The sequence below is a fragment of the Ranitomeya imitator genome, chromosome 9 (assembly GCF_032444005.1).
Source record: "Ranitomeya imitator isolate aRanImi1 chromosome 9, aRanImi1.pri, whole genome shotgun sequence".
Taxonomy (NCBI): domain Eukaryota; kingdom Metazoa; phylum Chordata; class Amphibia; order Anura; family Dendrobatidae; genus Ranitomeya; species Ranitomeya imitator.
The window spans coordinates 531,295-557,538 of record NC_091290.1 but is presented as its reverse complement, the minus strand read 5'-3'; the positions used below and the strand labels follow the sequence as shown (position 1 = coordinate 557,538).

The 26,244-nt window shown below is 47.3% G+C and overlaps 1 protein-coding gene across 3 annotated transcripts in view; it reads right to left on the bottom strand.

The window, feature by feature from the left end:
• PIK3C2A (phosphatidylinositol-4-phosphate 3-kinase catalytic subunit type 2 alpha) overlaps positions 1-26,244 on the bottom strand; it is a 231,923-nt gene that overhangs the window by 108,913 nt on the left and 96,766 nt on the right. For all 3 annotated transcript variants that reach the window (XM_069738457.1, XM_069738460.1, XM_069738459.1), the window contains exon 13: positions 20,569-20,736. In XM_069738457.1, the coding sequence (XP_069594558.1) occupies positions 20,569-20,736 (168 nt within the window). The remainder of the gene's footprint in view (positions 1-20,568; positions 20,737-26,244) is intronic.

The window sequence follows — 26,244 nt, the reverse complement described above, 5'->3', positions numbered from 1 at the left end:
CCCCGGTGTATACAGCCCCAGTCACCAGTAGTAACTGCCCCCAGTGTATACAGCCCCAGTCACCAGTAACTGCCCCCCAGTGTATACGGCCCCAGTCACCAGTAGTAACTGCCCCCCGGTGTATACAGCCCCAGTCACCAGTAGTAACTGCCCCCAGTGTATACAGCCCCAGTCACCAGTAGTAACTGCCCCCCGGTGTATACAGCCCCAGTCACCAGTAACTGCCCCCCGGTGTATACAGCCCCAGTCACCAGTAGTAACTGCCCCCCAGTGTATACAGCCCCAGTCACCAGTAACTGCCCCCCAGTGTATACAGCCCCAGTCACCAGTAGTAACTGCCCCCCAGTGTATACAGCCCCAGTCACCAGTAACTGCCCCCCAGTGTATACAGCCCCAGTCACCAGTAGTAACTGCCCCCCAGTGTATACAGCCCCAGTCACCAGTAGTAACTGCCCCCCAGTGTATACAGCCCCAGTCACCAGTAACTGCCCCCAGTGTATACAGCCCCAGTCACCAGTAGTAACTGCCCCCCAGTGTATACAGCCCCAGTCACCAGTAACTGCCCCCCAGTGTATACAGCCCCAGTCACCAGTAGTAACTGCCCCCAGTGTATACAGCCCCAGTCACCAGTAGTAACTGCCCCCCAGTGTATACAGCCCCAGTCACCAGTAGTAACTGCCCCCCAGTGTATACAGCCCCAGTCACCAGTAACTGCCCCCAGTGTATACAGCCCCAGTCACCAGTAGTAACTGCCCCCCAGTGTATACAGCCCCAGTCACCAGTAGTAACTGCCCCCCGGTGTATACAGCCCCAGTCACCAGTAGTAACTGCCCCCCAGTGTATACAGCCCCAGTCACCAGTAGTAACTGCCCCCCGGTGTATACAGCCCCAGTCACCAGTAGTAACTGCCCCCCAGTGTATACAGCCCCAGTCACCAGTAGTAACTGCCCCCCGGTGTATACAGCCCCAGTCACCAGTAGTAACTGCCCCCAGTGTATACAGCCCCAGTCACCAGTAGTAACTGCCCCCCGGTGTATACAGCCCCAGTCACCAGTAGTAACTGCCCCCCAGTGAATACAGCCCCAGTCACCAGTAGTAACTGCCCCCCGGTGTATACAGCCCCAGTCACCAGTAGTAACTGCCCCCCAGTGTATACAGCCCCAGTCACCAGTAGTAACTGCCCCCCGGTGTATACAGTCCCAGTCACCAGTAGTAACTGCCCCCAGTGTGTACAGCCCCAGTCACCAGTAGTAACTGCCCCCAGTGTATACAGCCCCAGTCACCAGTAGTAACTGCCCCCAGTGTATACAGCCCCAGTCACCAGTAGTAACTGCCCCCCAGTGTATACAGCCCCAGTCACCAGTAGTAACTGCCCCCCGGTGTATACAGTCCCAGTCACCAGTAGTAACTGCCCCCAGTGTGTACAGCCCCAGTCACCAGTAGTAACTGCCCCCAGTGTATACAGCCCCAGTCACCAGTAGTAACTGCCCCCAGTGTATACAGCCCCAGTCACCAGTAGTAACTGCCCCCAGTGTGTACAGCCCCAGTCACCAGTAGTAACTGCCCCCAGTGTATACAGCCCCAGTCACCAGTAGTAACTGCCCCCAGTGTGTACAGCCCCAGTCACCAGTAGTAACTGCCCCCCAGTGTATACAGCCCCAGTCACCAGTAGTAACTGCCCCCCAGTGTATACAGCCCCAGTCACCAGTAGTAACTGCCCCCCGGTGTATACAGCCCCAGTCACCAGTAGTAACTGCCCCCCGGTGTATACAGCCCCAGTCACCAGTAGTAACTGCCCCCAGTGTATACAGCCCCAGTCACCAGTAGTAACTGCCCCCCAGTGTATACAGCCCCAGTCACCAGTAGTAACTGCCCCCCGGTGTATACAGCCCCAGTCACCAGTAGTAACTGCCCCCCAGTGTATACGGCGATAATACTCATAAGCCATAAAGCACTGATCAGCCATGTTGTGGCTAGCAGCCATCTTGGACAAACTCCAGGCAACTAACTTTGCCATGAGAGTGAAGTGATTGGTGCCATTAGTGAGGATGGAGTCCGGGGAGAGTAAGGAGCAGCTGTCCTGTGATGGCTAATAAGTAACAGTGAGCAGTATATACAGATATGTATACTAGATGGTGGCCTGTCACGATATTGTATGAAATATAATGTTGTAGCTTTGTCCTTCAGTCCACGCTGGGGGCTAAACCCCACTTCTCTCTCTGGCTCTCTCTGTCTCTTTGTGTTGGAATGTATGGTAGAAGAGGGTTTTACTGCCGGGCCATAAATTCCAGGCTCGACGAAAGTCACTCGCCCCCTCCCGACTGCACTAGCTGGAACTGGTAAAAATGGCTCCAAAATCCATGGAAGTCCTTTGTTCCATTATTGTAAGATATTGGGCCAACAATGTAGGCTAGAAAAAGGAAAATACCTACTCTTAACGTCCCTCGGCGGATCTGTCAGCCGCTCTAAACATGAGCTTCTAACTCCATCAGGTAAAAAGTAGGGATTTCTATGTAATTATTATGCATCCCAAATAGGACATATTTGATCTCATTAGAATGCCAATGTTAGTACGAGATGAATGCTCGACTATGACATGTTCTGTAGCGGAGTTACTGGCATTAGACAAATTTAAGTTAAACTTAGTTAAACTGAAGAGGTAGGAGGGCTTGGGAAAGCCAGCCCTTTCTGTGATGTCACAAGCTGCAGTTCATAAGTTTTTGGCCAGACCCCAGCAGAGAGTCTGCTGCTGGAGCCTATGTGAGCCTGACGTGAAGAACTGTTCCTAACCAGTCCTAATGCACTGGGACATATGGACCTAGCCTGGTTGCCTGAAATGATCTGAACACATGTCAGTGTTATTTCTCATGTAATCCCTGTTTTTTTTATAATTACCTTGTACATATTTTCAATTGTCTCACATTGTAACATCTTTTTTTTTTTTATTCAAATAAATTTTTATTAAGAATAACAAGGCAATTAACATGTTACATTTACATTTTCAATATAGAGTATTTCCCCCCCCCCCCCCTCCCCCTTCAAACAGCCCCCTTCGATCCCAAAGCTCCCCACCCCCACCCCACAAAGCAGCTCATCTTGTTAATTACTACCATCATTAAAACAATAGAGTATCTAATCCCTCAACCATTCGTATAAGCCACACTTCACATTACTATCCCATAGCAATCCATGGAGACCACATTTTATTGAACGTTTCAGTTTTCCCTTTCTTCTTATAAATCCCTTTTTCTAGTGTCAGGCCCTGCTTCACATACTGGAGGAACTCTCCTCTTGACGGCGTCTCTTCCCTAATCCAGTTTCTAGCTATCACCTTCCTAGCCATGTATAACAATCTAGCTATAGCTATCTTTAGGTGTTTATCCACTCCAATCTCATCCACGCATCCCAACAAACAGACAACTGGATCCCTTGGCACCGTGCATCCATACGCACCTTCCATACGACTCAAAACTACCACCCAGAAGGCAGCCAACCTCGGACACGTCCACATCATATGGAAAATGTCTGCATCCGTAGACTTACACCTCGGACATTCAGAATCATTACGCAATCCTGCCTTATATAACACCATCGGAGACCTATAAACTCTGTGTATCACATAGAGCTGTGACAGTCTATACGGTTCACTCAGCGACAGTCTTGGGATCCATTCCAACACCGACTCCCAAGTCTCGTTATCTATTGGACCCAAATCCCTTTCCCATTTAGCGCTTGCCATTATTGGAAACCCCAATAGAAAAGTGTGCAACAGATCCCTGTACAGAGTGGATATGACTCCTCCAGTCGTCCCATCATTACACACATACTCCAATACTATATCCCTTTGAATCCTAACACCTCCGTTCCTACTCTGAGCTCCAAAGGCATGCCTCATCCGCAAATATTGATACTCCCCTGCAGTCCCAAGACCAAATTCCGCCTGCAATTGGGAAAATGATTTCAGTTCACCTTGTTCAATTATTTGATACACAAACTGAATCCCTTTGCCCAACCATTCTATCAGTACCCCCAATGCCTCAAATTCTTTCAGATTGTTATTATGCCATAGCGGCGAGTATCTAGTCAAGTCCGTGATCCCACGTATGTGCCTCAATCTACTCCACAGCTTGCGTATCAACAGCAAAGTCGGATATAGCTTCCCCAAACTCTCCAAGGATCCATCCTCCAAACATTGTACCACTGGCCTTCTTTTTGTCACCACCTCCATCAACCGCTGTACTGCCCCAGATGACCCCTCATGCGCCCAGCCCCTTAAATGCTGACTCTGGGCTGCAAGGAAGTACAACTCAGAGTTAGGCAATGCCAGACCCCCATCATCCTTGGGTCGCTGAAGTGTCTCCAGTTTGATACGCGGATGCTGCCTCCCCCAAATCAGATTCCTAAACAGAGAGTTGATCTGTCTAAATTTCCCACGTGGTATCCAGACCGGTGCATTGTGAAGAATATACAGTATTTTCGGCATCAGAATCATTTTGATAAGATTCACCCTGCCTACCACAGACAAATGTAGCTTAAGCCATGCATCCGCTTTTGCCTTGAGGGCACCCAAGATTGGAGTCAGATTCTCATGTATATAGTCAGTGACCGGCATAGATACCCATATTCCAAGGTATTTAAATTTACTCGTCACCTCCAGTCGCCCGTCCTCCAATGGCTCCCCATCCACATCGTCCACCTTAAACAAGATAGACTTACTCCAGTTTATCCTAAGTCCCGACACTGATCCGAATCGTTCAATAATCCCAATGGCTCCCTCCAAGGACGTACCCGGGTCAGCCAGAAACAACAAAATATCATCCGCATACAACGCCACCCTTTCTTCAATCACCCCATATTTAAACCCCGTCACCTCATCAGACTGTCGAAGCGTAGCGGCCAGTGGTTCCACCGCCAGAGCAAACAAAAGGGGGGAAAGCGGACACCCCTGTCTCGTCCCTCTAGCCAATTGTATGGTCCGTGACAACTCCCCGTTTACCCTAACCCTGGCCATCGGCATTGAGTACATTAATTGAATCCATGATATGAACTGCGGTCCAAACCCCATTCTTCGCAACACCTGCCAGAGATACCCCCACTCCACACTATCAAATGCCTTATGGGCGTCTAAAGATGCAATAACTCTCTGGCCACAGTTATCGGCTTTGAGTTGCAAGTTCATATACAGCCTTTGTAGATTAATCGCAGTTGACCTATCAGGCATAAAGCCAGACTGGTCTGAGTGTATCAGGCCAGAAATAACACTTGTCAACCTCATCGCCAACACCTTAGCCAGGAGTTTAACGTCGATAGTAAGCAAAGAAATTGGCCGATATGAATCCGGCTGTGTCGGGTCTTTCCCCTCCTTTGGAATCACCACTATTGTGGCCTCCCGCATAGATGCCGGTAGCCTTCCACCATTCGTAGCCTCTTCCAAGACCGCCTTCAATTTAGGGATCAACACTTCCCCCAAGCTTTTATAAATTTCGGCAGGAAATCCGTCTACGCCAGGCGCCTTCCCATTAGCCATCGACTGCAATGCCCGTCCCAGTTCCTCCTCCGTAATGGGAGCCTCCAAATCCTCCCTAGCTGTGTCACTCAGCCTCGGGAGCTCTAACTCCTCAAGGAACGCCACCGTGTCCTCCATTGACCCATCTACCCGAGAGGAGTATAAGTCTGCGTAAAAATCTGCAAAAGTCTCCAAAACCTCTGAAGTCTCAGAAACAGCAACACCACTCCCAGTCACCAAAGAGTGAACAAAGGAAGTATTTCTCTGGGCAGATGCCACCAGCGACAGCAAATGACCCACTGATTCACCCTCCTGGTAATAGGCCAAATTCATGAATTCCCTCTTCCTTTCAGCCTTACTCAGCAAGACCGCCTCTAGCTGGCTTTGAGCTGCCTTTAACCTCCTCCCAGCCTCCAAAGTACCCATTATTACCATCTCATCTTCAGCCACCCTCAGCCCATCTATCGCCAGCCTCTCTGCCTCTCTCGATTTCCGCTTACACCTGCTAATATCCCTAAACAACAGCCCTCAAGTACACTTTCATGGCTTCCCACACAGTAAGCACATCTACGCTACCCTCATTTATCTCAAAAAATTCCACCAATTCCTTCTTAATCTTCTCCAAGTCTATACTGTGTAGCCAATTAGGGTGAATTTTCCACTCCCTTCTGCTCCCGTTCCGTGTCCCCACTGATCGAAATTCCACTTCAACTGGACTATGGTCTGAGAGAGCCCTAGGTAAATATCTCACGTCCCTTACCATCGTATCTAGTAATCGGTTACCCAGTACCAGATCAATCCTAGACAGCGTACCAGGAGCTGGTGAGTAGCATGAATACGCCCTTTCCCCGATATGCCTAACTCTCCATAAATCAACCATGCCCACTTCCCCGACATAAGTCCCAAACGTAGTGGTATGTCCCACCGTCCTATTCTGGGGTTTTTTGTTCTTATCCCAAAAGTCATCACATATATTATTAAGGTCGCCGATAATTAGTAATGGTAACGGTCCCCAGCGCTCTACCCTCTCCAGCACCTCTCTTATCTTCTTGCTTGAGTATGGGGGCGGAATATACATTGCCACTATACACATCAATACTCCATTCATTTTACATTTCACCACCACATACTGACCATCGACATCCTCTTTTACCATTACCTCCTCATACTGCACCCCCGCAGGTATTAACACAGACACACCCCTAGAATACGTCGAGAAAGTAGAATGATACGCCTTCTGTATCCAGCACATTGTAACATCTTTATATGACTTATTTTATAAACACTGCCTGAAACCTTTGATGGAGTATAATATTTAATACTAGAGTCGTTCTTCCTGCTCTAAAACGTACCCTGTCTCCTGAAGGGAATTACGCTACTGTTTTGGGTTAGCTTCAGACCCGTTTAATCGAAGCTGGTGGCAGCTTAGCGTGTGCAGGCCTCTGGGTGTTGTTGTAGCGACTGCGGCGTTGATAATTATTGTTGCTGCCTGAGTGGGAGTAGTTAATCGCATCGCTGCAGCGTGCCCAATAGCCAGTACATAGCAGGCAGCCTTTCTGGTGACTCATTACCCTAGGTGCAGTACCTAATCTGACCTGAGAGTAAGGGGGGCGCCAGAGAGCTGCAAGTTTCAAGGGGAACTGTAAAGCGGGATATACATAAATCCCTGCAGTTCGTGGTATATTGTAGAGCAGTGGGATACCTAAAATAAGCCCCTGCTGTAAACTAAGAGGTCAATAGCCTTGTCTGTGTTTTTTTCATCACATTGTGGAGTGGAGGGATAACTAAGATAAGCCCCCCTGCACATGTGATAGCCGTCTGTTGGCCTAAAGTCACCCCGATCTGTGACGTGGGGGTGACGGTCACGGTGTGAATCGTGACATGGCCCGATTCGAACGCATCGGGGATTCTAGAATATGCGTGTCCACGTAGTGTATATATATATGTGTATATATATATATATGTGTGTGTGTGTGTGTGTGTGTGTGTGTGTGTGTGTATGTATGTACTGCATGTATGTATGTACGTACCGCATGTATGTATGTATGTATGTATGTGTGTGTATGTATATATATATATATATATATATATATATATATATATATATATATACAGGGCCGTATTTGCCACTAGGCACTTGAGGGCACGTGCCTAGGGCGGCGGGATGCGGGGGGGCGCCCTTGAGCTAGGTTTTTTCCTTTTTTTTTTTTTTTTTATTTTATATAACTCCGGGGTCAAGTTTCCGCCCCCCCTCCTCCCTCCCCCCTCCCCGCCCCCCCCCTCCTTCCCGCCCCCCTCCCTCCCTCCCTGAAGACGTAATACTCACCTTCCTCCAGCGGTGGCTGCAACTGCGTCTCAGCGCCGTCCTGTCTTCAGCGGTCACATGGTACCGATCATTAAGGGTGATGAATATGCGCATATTCATCACCCTTAATTAGCGCTACCATGTGACCGCTGAAGACAGGAAGGAAGACGCTGAGATGCCAGGAAGTTCTGTGCTGCGCGCCGGTGAGAGGTAAGTATGACAGGGAAAAAAGTGGGGTGCCGTGCACACAGGGGAGGAGGATGGGGAGCCATGCATACAGGGGAGAAGGATGGGGAGCCGTGCATACAGGGGAGAAGGATGGGGAGTCGTGCATACAGGGGAGAATGATGGGGAGCCGTGCACACAGGGGAGAAGGATGGGGAGCCGTGCATACAGGGGAGAAGGATGGGGAGCCGTGCATACAGGGGAGGATGGGGAGTCGTGCATACAGGGGAGAAGGATGGGGAGCCGTGCACACAGGGGAGAAGGATGGGGAGCCATGTACACAGGGGAGAAGGATGGGGAGCCGTGCACACAGGGGAGAAGGTTGGGGAGCCGTGCACACAGGGGAGAAGGATGGGGAGCCGTGCACACAGGGGAGAAGGATGGGGAGCCATGTACACAGGGGAGAAGGATGGGGAGCCGTGCACACAGGGGAGAAGGATGGGGAGCCGTGCACACAGGGGAGAAGGATGGGGAGCCGTGCACACAGGGGAGAAGGATGGGGAGCCGTGCATACAGGGGAGAAGGATGGGGAGCCGTGCATACAGGGGAGAAGGATGGGGAGCCATGAACGCAGGGGAGAAGGATGGGGAGCCATGAACGCAGAGTGGGAGGATGGGGGAGCCATGAACGCAGAGTGGGAGGATGGGGGAGCCATGAACGCAGAGTGGGAGGATGGGGGAGCCATGAACGCAGGGGAGAAGGATGGGGGAGCCATGAACGCAGGGGAGAAGGATGGGGAGCCATGAACGCAGAGTGGGAGGATGGGGGAGCCATGCTTGCAGGGGAGAAGGATGGGGGAGCCATGAACGCAGGGTGGGAGGATGGGGGAGGCATGAACGCAGTGTGGGAGGATGGAGTATAAATATGGAGTATAAATACTGGGCCCTATAAGGGGGACACAGTGTGAGAGGACAGTGTGAAGAGGGGACTGGTATAGAAAGGAGAGGACAGTGTGAAGAGCATGTACCATAAGAGGGACAGTGTGGGGGTCATACTTTGTGCAGACAATATAGTGAGGGGCAATTTTTTATTTGGGAGCATTATAATGACACTTGTATCTTTAAGGGCGTCATGTGGAGACTTTCTGCAAAAGAGCGGCGAAGATGGAAGTCTGCAGAGACGGCTGTGGATGAGAAAACTCATCATGGGATCTGGACAAGATGAAGAAAAGGAGAACGGCTCCAGAGGCGACGTCATCTATCAGGTACCTGGATGTAAATGTTATTTGTGATGCTAACTCTCATGTTTTTATATATGTTAGGAGATTTAAAGGGACACTGTCACCTGAATTTGGAGGGAACAATTTTCAGCCATAGGGGTGGGGTTTTCGGGTGTTTGATTCACCCTTTCCATACCCGCTGGCTGCATGCTGGCTGCAATATTGGATTGAAGATCATTCTCTGTCCTCCGTAGTACATACTGTACCTGCACAATCTGCAATCTTGCCTTGCGCAGGCGTGTACTATGGAGGACAGAGAATGAGCTTCAATCCAATATTGCAGCCAGCATGCAGCCAGCGGGTAAGGAAAGGGTGAATCAAACACCCGAAAGCCCCGCCCCTATGGCTGAAAATTGTTCCCTCCAAATTCAGGTGACAGAGTCCCTTTTAAAGGGGATGTCCAGGCTTGTGATGAGTCTGCAGTCATTCTTTGTGACTGCAGACTTCTGAATTCTCACAGTGCACACTGCACGCTGTCAGGATTCTCTCATGCTGGGGATTTACATTAATGCGATCACGTGCTGACTAGACATGCGTGACCTCCGTCAATGAAAATGAACTGAGCGAGGCCGGGCACATCTAGTCAGAATGTGGTCAGAAGTCTACAAATCACATACTTGTGCTGACATGACCGTCCACCGGCAAGGGAGAATCCTAAAAGTGCAGTGCATGCGTTGTGAGAATTCAGAAGCTGCGATGTCAGGATTCAGCTCTGCAAGTTCCAGTAGTCGTCACATGGACACGTCACTCATATGCGATTTTTCAGACTTAGGGTGTGTGTCCACGTTCAGGATTGCATCAGGATTTGGTCAGTATTTTACATCAGTATTTGTAGCCAAAACCAGGAGTGGGTGATAAATACAGAAGTGGAGCATATGGTTCTATTATAGTTTTCCTCTAATTGTTCCACTCCTGGTTTTGGCTACAAATACTGATGAAAAATCCTGACCAAATCCTGATGCAATCCTGAACGTGGACACATACTCTTATGGTCCTGCGACATCGAGCTTCTCTTCTGCTTCTCTTAGTTTTTCACTGAACATTGAGAGCATTAGGGAGAGGAGCTCGTGGGTACATGACTGAGTGTGCAAATCACATATGTCCTTGGCGGAGGGGGGGCACCAAAATGAATTCTTTCCCCGGGTGCCAGAAACCCTAGATACACCTCTGCTGGTATGCTACTGCGAGCGGTGATTACCGGGTGCGGTGGAGGGAGGTCTGTGCACAGGCAGTGAGGCAGGGACTGAGGGTGTGCACAGAGAGGATGGAGACCCGGAGACTGCCCGTCCCAGTCTACGCCGTAGCCTAGAGCCCTCATTATCATAGGAATATGGCAGTTAATAAATTGCTTTTCTGAAGCTTTATAGTGTAGTTTTAGGTCAGGGAGGGTTGGATAGGGATGAGCTAGCAAGGTGCAGGGACAGGTAATGATGGCTACTTGCGAACATGTGCGGCAATTGCGGTTTTGCACTTACGATGATACATAAAACACTGCTAGTAGTGTTTTTTCTCATTGCTGCAAGTACCGCATTTGCCGGATGGCGGCAAAACCGCAAGAGCCGCACATGTCTGTAAGTCCCATAGGGAATGAATGAGGCCGAACGCAGTGTTGCCCTAAGTGATCCATTACGCGGCAGATGCGGAAAAATTGTCGGATCTGCTGCAAAAGGCGACTTTCACATCAGCGATTTTTGCCAAAGTCACTGCCGATAGTGTCATACTCACCAAAGGGGGAGGCAGCACTAAAAGTGCCTAGGGCAGCAGAAACTCTAAATACGGCCCTGTATATATATATATATATATATATATATATATATATATATATATATATATATATATATATATATATATATATATAAAGAAGCAAAAGAAGGCAGCACTCCAAATCCTTGTCAGGGTGAAAACAGTGAGGTTTATTCAGCCCACATCTCTGTGCGACGTTACGTTGTCAGACAACAATCACTGGGACAAGTAAGAAAGGTTGCTTCCCATGTTTGTCATGTGTGAATTGTGCCCACATGTTGAAAGGTTCTGTATTCAAACACCCAGATTCAAATAAAATATATACAATCAAGCAATTTTTAACATGTAACTCCGATCATGTAGTTTATTTGCTAGAATGTCCATGTAAATTGTGGTACGTAGGGGAGACGACGTGCGAGCTAAAAGTGCGTATCAATAATCACCGACATTCAATTAGAAAAAAACGACTTGACCTGCCGGTCTCTAAACACTTCACGGAATTAGGACATAAAGAAAAGGACTTAAAATTCCGAATAATAGACAAAATCCCCATTCAGAGAAGAGGAGGGGACAGAGTCTCCCTTCTAAAAAAACAAGAACTAAAATGGATCTATGAATTAAATACGTTAAAACCAAAAGGACTCAATGTGGAATTTAAAATCCAACCAAATATGTATTAGCCCCGTTTTTAGTATGCCTAGGGGGTTAGATGTATATGGACTTCTAGTTGTATATTTGGATAGGGTTATGATAACTTTATTCCAATTTTTAATTTTAAATGTGATTTTATTTTCTTCTAGATATATCCTCACATCTATCAAGAGTTACAACATAATCTGTCGATATATGGAGCATAACCACATGGAGGCTGAGATTGAATCTTTCTGCGCAAAATTATTACTATTATATTTTCTATTTTTTTATATAATTTTGTCATTGCTGTCGGCCAGTACAAAGCCTTAATAAAAGAAATGCAATATAAAAAAGAGTTGAGTCTGATGACCTACAAAATATACATGGACATTTGGCAATTTAATAGCACCTAGATGTATCGTTTGGCGATGATTTCTGGCTGTAACAGGCCGGGAATCTAGCTGAAGGGACATTGGTGGGCGGGGGTAGCCTGAAGAAGGTTATGTCCGCGTTACCAGAGTGCAAACCCATTAAGCCACATAATGCCTATGAGCCCAGAACACAGTGAAGCATAGTAGGAGGCAAATGTAAATATATGTACCGCTGGATAAAAGCAGGCTTATTACAAATTATACATAATTTATATAAGTAAACCACAACCAAGATGGCGCTGCGGCACGGATGGGAGCCGAGTGCGCATGCGCAAGTGGAAGGTCACTATAGGGGACTTTGTATTGGCTAACAGGCTATGACTGAGTGCTGTGACGCTAGGACATGCGCAGTAAGGAGAAAGGAACGCCGATAATGGCGTCTTGTGTCCTCCATGTGGTGTGCACTGTGGGCAGCAGGGGAAGGTAACCTTATAGATATGAAATATTAATAACATATGATGAGTACATGAAATAATGAATAGAAAGAGGTACAGAATAAGAGAGACAAAAATCTGTGTGAGGATATATAATAGTATTGTACACTAGCACTATGCACTTTAATGATGGCACAAAGAATATATTTATATACACATTTGAATATTTATGTATGAAACAATAAGTTTTTCTGAATAATTATGTAAATGGTTGTAGATTATGTCTATAAAAACACTGCTATTGGTACCACTCACTGCTTGAAAAAGGCTCAGTGTGAGCCGAAACGTCGCACAGAGATGTGGGCTGAATAAACCTCACTGTTTTCACCCTGACAAGGATTTGGAGTGCTGCCTTCTTTTGCTTCTTTCTGTATATTTTTGGGTAGAGGATTGGACTACTCTACTCAGGAGGCCAGGCACCCGCTGGTGAGCAATTGTGCTGTTCCAATTCTAATATATATATATATATATATATATATATATATATATATATACAGTGGGGCAAAAAAGTATTTAGTCAGTCAGCAATAGTGCAAGTTCCACCACTTAAAAAGATGAGAGGCGTCTGTAATTTACATCATAGGTAGACCTCAACTATGGGAGACAAACTGAGAAAAAAAATCCAGAAAATCACATTGTCTGTTTTTTTATCATTTTATTTGCGTATTATGGTGGAAAATAAGTATTTGGTCAGAAACAAAATTTCATCTCAATACTTTGTAATATATCCTTTGTTGGCAATGACAGAGGTCAAACGTTTTCTGTAAGTCTTCACAAGGTTGCCACACACTGTTGTTGGTATGTTGGCCCATTCCTCCATGCAGATCTCCTCTAGAGCAGTGATGTTTTTGGCTTTTCGCTTGGCAACACGGACTTTCAACTCCCTCCAAAGGTTTTCTATAGGGTTGAGATCTGGAGACTGGCTAGGCCACTCCAGGACCTTGAAATGCTTCTTACGAAGCCACTCCTTCGTTGCCCTGGCGGTGTGCTTTGGATCATTGTCATGTTGAAAGACCCAGCCACGTTTCATCTTCAATGCCCTTGCTGATGGAAGGAGGTTTGCACTCAAAATCTCACGATACATGGCCCCATTCATTCTTTCATGTACCCGGATCAGTCGTCCTGGCCCCTTTGCAGAGAAACAGCCCCAAAGCATGATGTTTCCACCACTATGCTTTACAGTAGGTATGGTGTTTGCTCGATGCAACTCAGTATTCTTTTTCCTCCAAACACGACAAGTTGTGTTTCTACCAAACAGTTCCAGTTTGGTTTCATCAGACCATAGGACATTCTCCCAAAACTCCTCTGGATCATCCAAATGCTCTCTAGCAAACTTCAGACGGGCCCGGACATGTACTGGCTTAAGCAGTGGGACACGTCTGGCACTGCAGGATCTGAGTCCATGGTGGCGTAGTGTGTTACTTATGGTAGGCCTTGTTACATTGGTCCCAGCTCTCTGCAGTTCATTCACTAGGTCCCCCCACGTGGTTCTGGGATTTTTGCTCACCGTTCTTGTGATCATTCTGACCCCACGGGGTGGGATTTTGCATGGAGCCCCAGATCGAGGGAGATTATCAGTGGTCTTGTATGTCTTCCATTTTCTAATTATTGCTCCCACTGTTGATTTCTTCACTCCAAGCTGGTTGGCTATTGCAGATTCAGTCTTCCCAGCCTGGTGCAGGGCTACAATTTTGTTTCTGGTGTCCTTTGACAGCTCTTTGGTCTTCACCATAGTGGAGTTTGGAGTCAGACTGTTTGAGGGTGTGCACAGGTGTCTTTTTATACTGATAACAAGTTTAAACAGGTGCCAATACTACAGGTAATGAGTGGAGGAAAGAGGAGACTCTTAAAGAAGAAGTTACAGGTCTGTGAGAGCCAGAAATCTTGATTGTTTGTTTCTGACCAAATACTTATTTTCCACCATAATATGCAAAAAAAATGATAAAAAAAACAGACAATGTGATTTTCTGGATTTTTTTTTCTCAGTTTGTCTCCCATAGTTGAGGTCTACCTATGATGTAAATTACAGACGCCTCTCATCTTTTTAAGTGGTGGAACTTGCACTATTGCTGACTGACTAAATACTTTTTTGCCCCACTGTATATATATATATATATATATATATATATATATATATGAATATGTATATATATATATATATATATATATATATATATATATATATATATACACATATATATATATATATATATATATATCCCTATCTACTATATAATTGTCTAAGGGTCACTTCCGTCTTTCTGTCTGTCCTTCTTTGTGTCACGGATATTCATTGGTTGCGGCCTTTGTCTGTCATGGAAACCAATAATAGACAGGTCAGGATCGGTGCACTCTCCAAAATATGTGGTGCTCAAAGGAAAAAAGTCACAATATGAAGAGAGGGTAACCTTCGGCACTCAACAAGTCCACACCTTTATGTTCTCAATGGAGATAGATTTATTAATAAACAGCCAGCAAAAAATAGTTACAGACAAAAAATTCCAACGTTTCGGCGTATCGCCTTTTTCAAGGAAGTCTGTGATAGTAGAACAAAACAGATATTTTAATAGTTAATATCGTACATTCAAGTATGAAAATCATTAAACAAAATAAGAGGCTGAATAAAGCCTATCCGAGAGAAGAAAATTTCCGTTTCATTTTATCTCAGCGGGACATTCCATTTCACAATTAAAGTTTCAGGTACTCGAGAGTATTCCCTCCTGTAGGCGCGGTGGAAATAGGGTTCAGAGATTAAAAGAAAGAGGCGTTCTGGATTTTCACCCTCCAGACGCTTTATCCACGAGGCATGAACAGGGAATATGAAGCAATACAAAATTAGTTTTTATTTAATTATGTGTTATCTGCATATATCACTTTAAATGTTGTTAAATTTTGTTGTTTTATGTTGATTATATTTTTTTTACTATTTTCCCTTTTTTAGGTGCCATCATGATTGCAATCTTCCTTTCAAGGTTCCTTTTTTCTTGCTGGGTTATGTTCTTTCCCATTCTCAATACACAATTTTATCTCAATTTCATGGATGTCTCTCCTATGGGATCTTGTCTATTATAGATATATGTTACTATGGTGATATTTCACTTCTATGCACTTAGATATAATTATATATATATATATATCACACTAGCTGTTCTGTTTTATCCCCCCTTGTGCAGTTTATTTGTATGTCCACATCGATAGGTGCAGCCTTGGTGTTTTCTTTTCTTTTCTACAGTATATGGCCCACATTTACATATCCGATATTGTTACTTTGTCCCCTTTATGGTTTATGTCAGTGATTTTTTTATACCTTTTCCCCTTTTTATAAGGATTTATTGTCTTATTTTGTACGTCACACCTGTTTGCCTACATGAGGGACTAGTTTTTTGGCGTATTACGCCTGCGCCGTCTCCTGTGTATGGGCTGCTCGGCATTCTATTACTAGCGCTAGGTTTATCCCACTGCGCATGCGCCAGGCCTTTCTGTCGGCTTTTTCCGTGCTTCACACGAGTGCTCTTGTGTAACCGGAAGTGACCTCACGAGATTTACGGCATTTATACCGGGTTTATGGCATACTGTGCGTCACCCTAACTATAGTGAGCATACATTCCGCTAATGGTGTCTGGGCGGCTTTGCTGCTGTCTTATGGGATTATAGTGGACATGCTGGCACGCTGGTTGTCGCAGTGGGACCGCTATGTATCTTTACTGGTTCTACTCTGTATCGATTTTAGGCATGATATTACATTGGAACTTATGACATATTACTTGTAATATCCCTGCAGCTATGCCGTTATCGACAAGTGATACATTAAGATTCCTCTTGGTTATATCCAGGTACATTTCAGTTAGTTTCTGGTTTTTCCTTCTTATATATAGAGGTATGGTGTGGGTCTATATGTATTGAGGACTTCTATGCATATCCATGTATGTGTGCGTTACAATGTGTTCACAACATGGTCCTTTATCATATTCCTTACATGCACCTATATCTTGGACAGATGCTCGTTGCTATACTCTTCTTTCTTCTTTTTATCTGGTTTTTCACTCCATATGTGTTTTCCTTCTATTGTTTGTGTATATTCTTTTCTATGTCTGCACATCCCCCTCTCTCTTGTTTCTGGGACACCAAGATTATTTCATCATAATGAAAAATAATAAAATATTTCTTCTTTTTTCATCACGGTGTCGTCCAATCACATGGAGTTTTCAGTGTCATCTTTTCAATTAAATTTTCTTCTCTCGGATGGGCTTTATTCAGCCTCTTATTTTGTTTAATGATTTTCATACTTGAATGTACGATATTAACTATTAAAATATCTGTTTTGTTCTACTATCACAGACTTCCTTGAAAAAGGCGATACGCCGAAACGTTGGAATTTTTTGTCTGTAACTATTTTTTGCTGGCTGTTTATTAATAAATCTATCTCCATTGAGAACATAAAGGTGTGGACTTGTTGAGTGCCGAAGGTTACCCTCTCTTCATGTCATGGAATCCAAGTCACTGATTGGTCTCGCCAGCTGCCTGTCATGGCTGCCGCGACCAATCAGCGACGGCCACAGTCCGATTAGTCCCTTCCTACTCCCCGCAGTCACCGCTCACAGGGTTAATGCCAGCGGTAACGGACGGGTAACGCACTCCATTACCGCCGCTATTAACCCTGTGTGTCCAAGATTTTACTATTGATGCTGCCTCTGCAGCGTCAATAGTAAAAACATCTAATGTTAAAAATAATTTAAAAAAAATAAAAAATCATTATATACGGCAGGTTCCGGTGCCAAGAATAGTATGGGAGAAGGACCTGCAATGACGTCACGGTCATGTGACCGAACTACAAGGGGCCCTCGGAAGGTGAGTATATGTTTATTTTTTAACCTGTGACATACGTGGTGGGCAATATACTACTTGGCTGGGCAATATACTACGTGGCTGGGCAATATACTACTTGGCTGGGCAATATTGTACATGGCTGGGCAATATACTACTTGGCTGGGCAATATACTACGTGGCTGGGCAATATAGTACGTGACTGGGCAATATACTACGTGACTGGGCAATATACTACGTGGCTGGGCAATATACTACTTGGCTGGGCAATATACTACGTGGCTGGGCAATATACTACTTGGCTGGGCAATATTGTACATGGCTGGGCAATATACTACTTGGCTGGGCAATATACTACGTGGCTGGGCAATATACTACGTGACTGGGCAATATACTACGTGGCTGGGCAATATACTACTTGGCTGGGCAATATTGTACATGGCTGGGCAATATACTACTTGGCTGGGCAATATACTACGTGACTGGGCAATATACTACGTGGCTGGGCAATATACTACGTGGCTGGGCAATATAGTACGTGACTGGGCAATATACTACGTGGCTGGGCAATATTGTACATGGCTGGGCAATATACTACGTGGCTGGGCAATATACTACTTGGCTGGGCAATATTGTACATGGCTGGGCAATATACTACGTGGCTGGGCAATATACTACGTGACTGGGCAATATACTACGTGGCTGGGCAATATACTACTTGGCTGGGCAATATTGTACATGGCTGGGCAATATACTACGTGGCTGGGCAATATACTACGTGGCTGGGCAATATACTACGTGACTGGGCAATATACTGCGTGACTGGGCAATATACTACGTGGCTGGGCAATATACTACGTGACTGGGCAATATACTACGTGGCTGGGCAATATACTACGTGATTGGGCAATATACTACGTGACTGGGCAATATACTACGTGGCTGGGCAATATACTACGTGGCTGGGCAATATAGTACATGGCTGGGCAATATACTACGTGGCTGGGCAATATAGTACGTGACTGGGCAATATACTACGTGATTGGGCAATATACTACGTGGCTGGGCAATATAGTACGTGATTGGGCAATATACTACGTGGCTGGGCAATATACTACGTGGCTGGGCAATATAGTACGTGATTGGGCAATATAATACGTGGCTGGGCAATATACTACGTGATTGGGCAATATACTACGTGGACATGCATATTCTAGAATACCCGATGCGTTAGAATCGGGCCACCATTTAGTATATACTACAGGCATGTAGAGTATAGGGCCACCATCTAGTATATATATATATATACACTAGATGGTGGCCCTATACTCTACATGCCTGGTTCCCACCGTGAAGCATGGAGGAGGAGGTGTGATGGTGTGGGGGGGGCTTTGCTGGTGACACTGTTGGGGATTTATTCCAAATTGAAGGCATACTGAACCAGCATGGCTACCCCAGCATCTAATTTATAGAGTCAGATTTCTAGACCAGTCCTCTCAGGTTAATATTCTAATCCTTGGTTTGTGACTGGATCCTGGCCATTTTACCAGAGAATACATTATTTTTTTCTTTCAACACTATTCGTGTAATCTTTCTTTCTCAGAGTAACTATACAGTATCAGGCTGCAATTTGGTGTCTTCTCATCAAAGGCACTAGAAAGCGTGAAGTGTTTCCAATTCTGTGTGTGTTCAGGACATCCCCCCTGGGGTGACTGGAGACCATGAAACTGCCTGAAACTCAGGATACCATCGGTCATGACATTTGTGAGAGCTGCAGTCTAAGGACAGATGTTAATTTACTACTGGTCATACATCCATACATATACATATTTCACTACACACACCATGACTACACCATTGCCAGTCCACACCATGGCCACACCATCGCCAGCTTGGCTACCCCATCGCCAGCCACACCATGGCCAAACCATCGCCAGTCAACAACATGGTCAGTCCACACCATCGCCAGCCCACACCGTGGCTACACCATCTTTAGCCCGCTCCATCGCCAGCCCACTCCACCCCACGGACAGGCCACATCACGGCAAGGCCACTCTCAGGACACTCCACTCCACAGCCAGGCCACTCCACAGCCAGGCCACTCCACTCTCAGGACACTCCATTCCACAGCCAGGCCTCTCCACAGCCAGGCCACTCCATCCCACAGCCAGGCTACACCACCCCACGGTCAGGACGCTCCACGGTCAGGCCACTCCACTCCACGGTCAGGCCACTCCACGATCACATCATCGCCACAGACCATGGCCACTCCAATCCACTGCCAGGCCACTCCCTTCCACGACCAGGCCACTCCATTCCACGACCAGGCGGCCACTCCCTTCCACGACCAGGCCACTCCATTCCACGACCAGGCGGCCACTCCCTTCCACAACCAGGCCACTCCATTCCACGACCAGGCGGCCACTCCCTTCCACGACCAGGCCACTCCCTTCCACGACCAGGCCACTCCCTTCCACGACCAGGCGGCCACTCCATTCCACGACCAGGCCACTCCATTCCACCACCAGGCCACTCCATTCCACCACCAGGCCACTCCATTCCACAGACCATGGCCACTCCATTCCACAGACCATGGCCACTCCATTCCACAGACCATGGCCACTCCATTCCACAGACCATGGCCACTCCATTCCACAGACCATGGCCACTCCATTCCACAGACCATGGCCACTCCATTCCACAGACCATGGCCACTCCATTCCACAGACCATGGCCACTCCATTCCACAGACCATGGCCACTCCATTCCACAGACCATGGCCACTCCATTCCACAGACCATGGCCACTCCATTCCACAGACCATGGCCACTCCATTCCACAGACCATGGCCACTCCATTCCACAGACCATGGCCACTCCACGGCCAGGCCACTATTTTATATAGCTTGTGTAACGTGGTACCCCGTTGTATTTAAGTCCCTCCTTTTATGATCTAGCACCTTTCTTTTTGTATTTTTTCACATTGCTTTATCTTTGTACCAATAAAATATTACTTTTTAATTAAGTAGTACCTCGCTTTACCATTGTATTAATATATTTTTGGTGACAAATCTTATGATTATTGTTTATGCGGGTACAGCGACGCAAATAGTATGGGTCAAATACTTTAGGACATCATTTTGTTATAATCTTCCAGCTCTCAGTAAGAACTTTATTACAGTTTTCCCCAGTGTTTTGTTGATGAAGGGGGCACTCATAGCCGAGAGGACAAGTTTGGGGAGCGCTCACCTTTTAAAGTTGAAAAGTGGTAGAGAGGCCTGCCCCAGTAGCTCCGGACCCTTCCTCTGCTTATTGGTGTCTGGGGAGCCCCCGCTGTTAGGATTCAATATGCCGAACATCTTCAGATGCAGGACGGACTCCAGAGGAAGCTGTGCCATCGCTACAGGGAAGACGATACTGCAAGATCAAGAGCAACCATGAGTACAACACCGGAGTGCCGGCAGGTAATCCATCACACTGCGAATACTGGCACCGGAGGGCGGAGGGTAACCCATCACACTGCGAGTACCGGCAGGTAATCCACCACACAGCAAGTAACAGCACAAGAGTGCAGCATGTAATCTACCACACCGTGAGTACTAGCACCAGAGTGCAGCATGTAATCTACCACACCGTGAGTACTAGCACCAGAGTGCAGCATGTAATCTACCACACCGTGAGTACTAGCACCAGAGTGCAGCATGTAATCTACCACACCGTGAGTACTAGCACCAGAGTGCAGCATGTAATCTACCACACCGTGAGTACTAGCACCAGAGTGCAGCATGTAATCTACCACACCGTGAGTACTAGCACCAGAGTGCAGCATGTAATCTACCACACCGTGAGTACTAGCACCAGAGTGCAGCATGTAATCTACCACACCGTGAGTACTAGCACCAGAGTGCAGCATGTAATCTACCACACCGTGAGTACTAGCACCAGAGTGCAGCATGTAATCTACCACACCGTGAGTACTAGCACCAGAGTGCAGCATGTAATCTACCACACCGTGAGTACTAGCACCAGAGTGCAGCATGTAATCTACCACACCGTGAGTACTAGCACCAGAGTGCAGCATGTAATCTACCACACCATGAGTACCGGCAGGTAATCCACCAAACCGCGAGTATCGGCAATGTAGTGTGGAATGTAATCAACCTCGCTGTGAATACCGGCACGTAATCCACCACACCGCGAGCACTGGCACCGCAGTGCAGGAGGTAATCCATCACACTGCCTGTACCGGATGGTAATCCACCACACTGCGAGTAGCGGCACAAGAGTGTGATAGGTATTCCATCACACAGTATGTACCGGCAGGTGATCCAACACAATGCAAGTACAAGCATTTAATCCACCACACAGCAAGTAACAGCACCGGAGTTTGGCAGGTAATGCATCATACCGCGAGTATGAGCAGGTAATCCACCACACAGCGAGTACTGACACCGGAGTGAGGTAGGTAATCCAAAACACAGCGAGTAGCAGCACCAGAGTGAAGCAGGTAATCCATCACACCGCGAACACTGGAATAGGAGGCAGGTAATCCATCACACAGTGTATACCGACACCAGAGTGCAGCAGGTAATCCATCACACAGTGTATACCGACACCAGAGTGCGGCAGATAATCCACCACACAGTGTATACCGACACCAGAGTGCGGCAGATAATCCACCACACAGTGTATACCGACACCAGAGTGCGGCAGGTAATCCATCACACAGTGTATACCGACACCAGAGTGCAGCAGGTAATCCATCACACAGTGTATACCGACACCAGAGTGCGGCAGGTAATCCATCACACAGTGTATACCGACACCAGAGTGCGGCAGGTAATCCATCACACAGTGTATACCGACACCAGAGTGCAGCAGGTAATCCATCACACAGTGTATACCGACACCAGAGTGCGGCAGGTAATCCATCACACAGTGTATACCGACACCAGAGTGCGGCAGATAATCCACCACACAGTGTATACCGACACCAGAGTGCGGCAGGTAATCCATCACACAGTGTATACCGACACCAGAGTGCAGCAGGTAATCCATCACACAGTGTATACCGACACCAGAGTGCGGCAGATAATCCATCACACAGTGTATACCGACACCAGAGTGCAGCAGGTAATCCATCACACAGTGTATACCGACACGAGAGTGCGGCAGATAATCCATCACACAGTGTATACCGACACCAGAGTGCAGCAGGTAATCCATCACACAGTGTATACCGACACCAGAGTGCGGCAGGTAATCCATCACACAGTGTATACCGACACGAGAGTGCGGCAGATAATCCATCACACAGTATATACCGACACCAGAGTGCGGCAGATAATCCATCACACAGTGTATACCGACACCAGAGTGCGGCAGATAATCCACCACACAGTGTATACCGACACCAGAGTGCGGCAGGTAATCCATCACACAGTGTATACCGACACCAGAGTGCAGCAGATAATCCATCACACAGTGTATACCGACACCAGAGTGCGGCAGATAATCCATCACACAGTGTATACCGACACCAGAGTGCGGCAGATAATCCATCACACAGTGTATACCGACACCAGAGTGCGGCAGATAATCCACCACACAGTATATACCGGCACCAGAGTGCGGCAGATAATCCATCACACAGTGTATACCGACACCAGAGTGCTGCAGGTAATCCATCACACAGTGTATACCGACACGAGAGTGCGGCAGATAATCCACCACACAGTATATACCGACACCAGAGTGCAGCAGATAATCCACCACACAGTATATACCGACACCAGAGTGCGGCAGATAATCCACCACACAGTATATACCGACACCAGAGTGCGGCAGGTAATCCACCACACAGTATATACCGACACCAGAGTGCGGCAGATAATCCATCACACAGTATATACCGGCACCAGAGTGCGGCAGATAATCCATCACACAGTGTATACCGACACCAGAGTGCTGCAGGTAATCCATCACACAGTGTATACCGACACGAGAGTGCGGCAGATAATCCACCACACAGTATATACCGACACCAGAGTGCAGCAGATAATCCACCACACAGTATATACCGACACCAGAGTGCGGCAGATAATCCACCACACAGTATATACCGACACCAGAGTGCGGCAGGTAATCCACCACACAGTATATACCGACACCAGAGTGCGGCAGGTAATCCACCACACAGTATATACCGACACCAGAGTGCGGCAGATAATCCATCACACAGTATATACCGACACCAGAGTGCGGCAGATAATCCATCACACAGTATATACCGACACCAGAGTGCGGCAGATAATCCACCACACAGTATATACCGGCACCAGAGTGCGGCAGATAATCCATCACACAGTGTATACCGGCACCAGAGTGCAGCAGATAATCCACCACACAGTGTATACCGACACGAGAGTGCGGCAGATAATCCACCACACAGTATATACCGACACCAGAGTGCGGCAGATAATCCATCACACAGTGTATACCGACACCAGAGTGCTGCAGGTAATCCATCACACAGTGTATACCGACACGAGAGTGCGGCAGATAATCCACCACACAGTATATACCGACACCAGAGTGCAGCAGATAATCCACCACACAGTATATACCGACACCAGAGTGCGGCAGATAATCCACCACACAGTATATACCGACACCAGAGTGCGGCAGGTAATCCACCACACAGTATATACCGACACCAGAGTGCGGCAGATAATCCATCACACAGTATATACCGACACCAGAGTGCGGCAGATAATCCATCACACAGTGTATACCGACACCAGAGTGCGGCAGATAATCCATCACACAATGTATACCGACACCAGAGTGCAGCAGATAATCCATCACACAGTATATACCGACACCAGAGTGCGGCAGATAATCCACCACACAGTGTATACCGACACCAGAGTGCGGCAGGTAATCCATCACACAGTATATACCGGCACCAGAGTGCGGCAGATAATCCACCACACAGTGTATACCGACACCAGAGTGCGGCAGGTAATCCATCACACAGTGTATACCGACACCAGAGTGCAGCAGGTAATCCACCACACAGTATATACCGGCACCAGAGTGCGGCAGGTAATCCACCACACAGTATATACCGACACCAGAGTGCGGCAGATAATCCATCACACAGTGTATACCGACACCAGAGTGCGGCAGGTAATCCATCACACAGTGTATACCGACACCAGAGTGCGGCAGGTAATCCATCACACAGTGTATACCGACACCAGAGTGCAGCAGGTAATCCATCACACAGTGTATACCGACACCAGAGTGCGGCAGGTAATCCATCACACAGTGTATACCGACACCAGAGTGCGGCAGATAATCCACCACACAGTGTATACCGACACCAGAGTGCGGCAGGTAATCCATCACACAGTGTATACCGACACCAGAGTGCAGCAGGTAATCCATCACACAGTGTATACCGACACCAGAGTGCGGCAGGTAATCCATCACACAGTGTATACCGACACGAGAGTGCGGCAGATAATCCACCACACAGTGTATACCGACACCAGAGTGCGGCAGATAATCCACCACACAGTGTATACCGACACCAGAGTGCGGCAGGTAATCCATCACACAGTGTATACCGACACCAGAGTGCGGCAGATAATCCATCACACAGTATATACCGACACCAGAGTGCGGCAGATAATCCACCACACAGTATATACCGGCACCAGAGTGCGGCAGATAATCCATCACACAGTGTATACCGACACCAGAGTGCTGCAGGTAATCCATCACACAGTGTATACCGACACGAGAGTGCGGCAGATAATCCACCACACAGTATATACCGACACCAGAGTGCAGCAGATAATCCACCACACAGTATATACCGACACCAGAGTGCGGCAGATAATCCACCACACAGTATATACCGACACCAGAGTGCGGCAGGTAATCCACCACACAGTATATACCGACACCAGAGTGCGGCAGATAATCCACCACACAGTATATACCGGCACCAGAGTGCGGCAGATAATCCATCACACAGTGTATACCGACACCAGAGTGCTGCAGGTAATCCATCACACAGTGTATACCGACACGAGAGTGCGGCAGATAATCCACCACACAGTATATACCGACACCAGAGTGCAGCAGATAATCCACCACACAGTATATACCGACACCAGAGTGCGGCAGATAATCCACCACACAGTATATACCGACACCAGAGTGCGGCAGGTAATCCATCACACAATGTATACCGACACCAGAGTGCGGCAGATAATCCATCACACAGTATATACCGGCACCAGAGTGCGGCAGATAATCCATCACACAGTGTATACCGACACCAGAGTGCTGCAGGTAATCCATCACACAGTGTATACCGACACGAGAGTGCGGCAGATAATCCACCACACAGTATATACCGACACCAGAGTGCAGCAGATAATCCACCACACAGTATATACCGACACCAGAGTGCGGCAGATAATCCACCACACAGTATATACCGACACCAGAGTGCGGCAGGTAATCCATCACACAATGTATACCGACACCAGAGTGCGGCAGATAATCCATCACACAGTATATACCGGCACCAGAGTGCGGCAGATAATCCATCACACAGTGTATACCGACACCAGAGTGCTGCAGGTAATCCATCACACAGTGTATACCGACACGAGAGTGCGGCAGATAATCCACCACACAGTATATACCGACACCAGAGTGCAGCAGATAATCCACCACACAGTATATACCGACACCAGAGTGCGGCAGATAATCCACCACACAGTATATACCGACACCAGAGTGCGGCAGGTAATCCACCACACAGTATATACCGACACCAGAGTGCGGCAGATAATCCACCACACAGTATATACCGGCACCAGAGTGCGGCAGATAATCCATCAC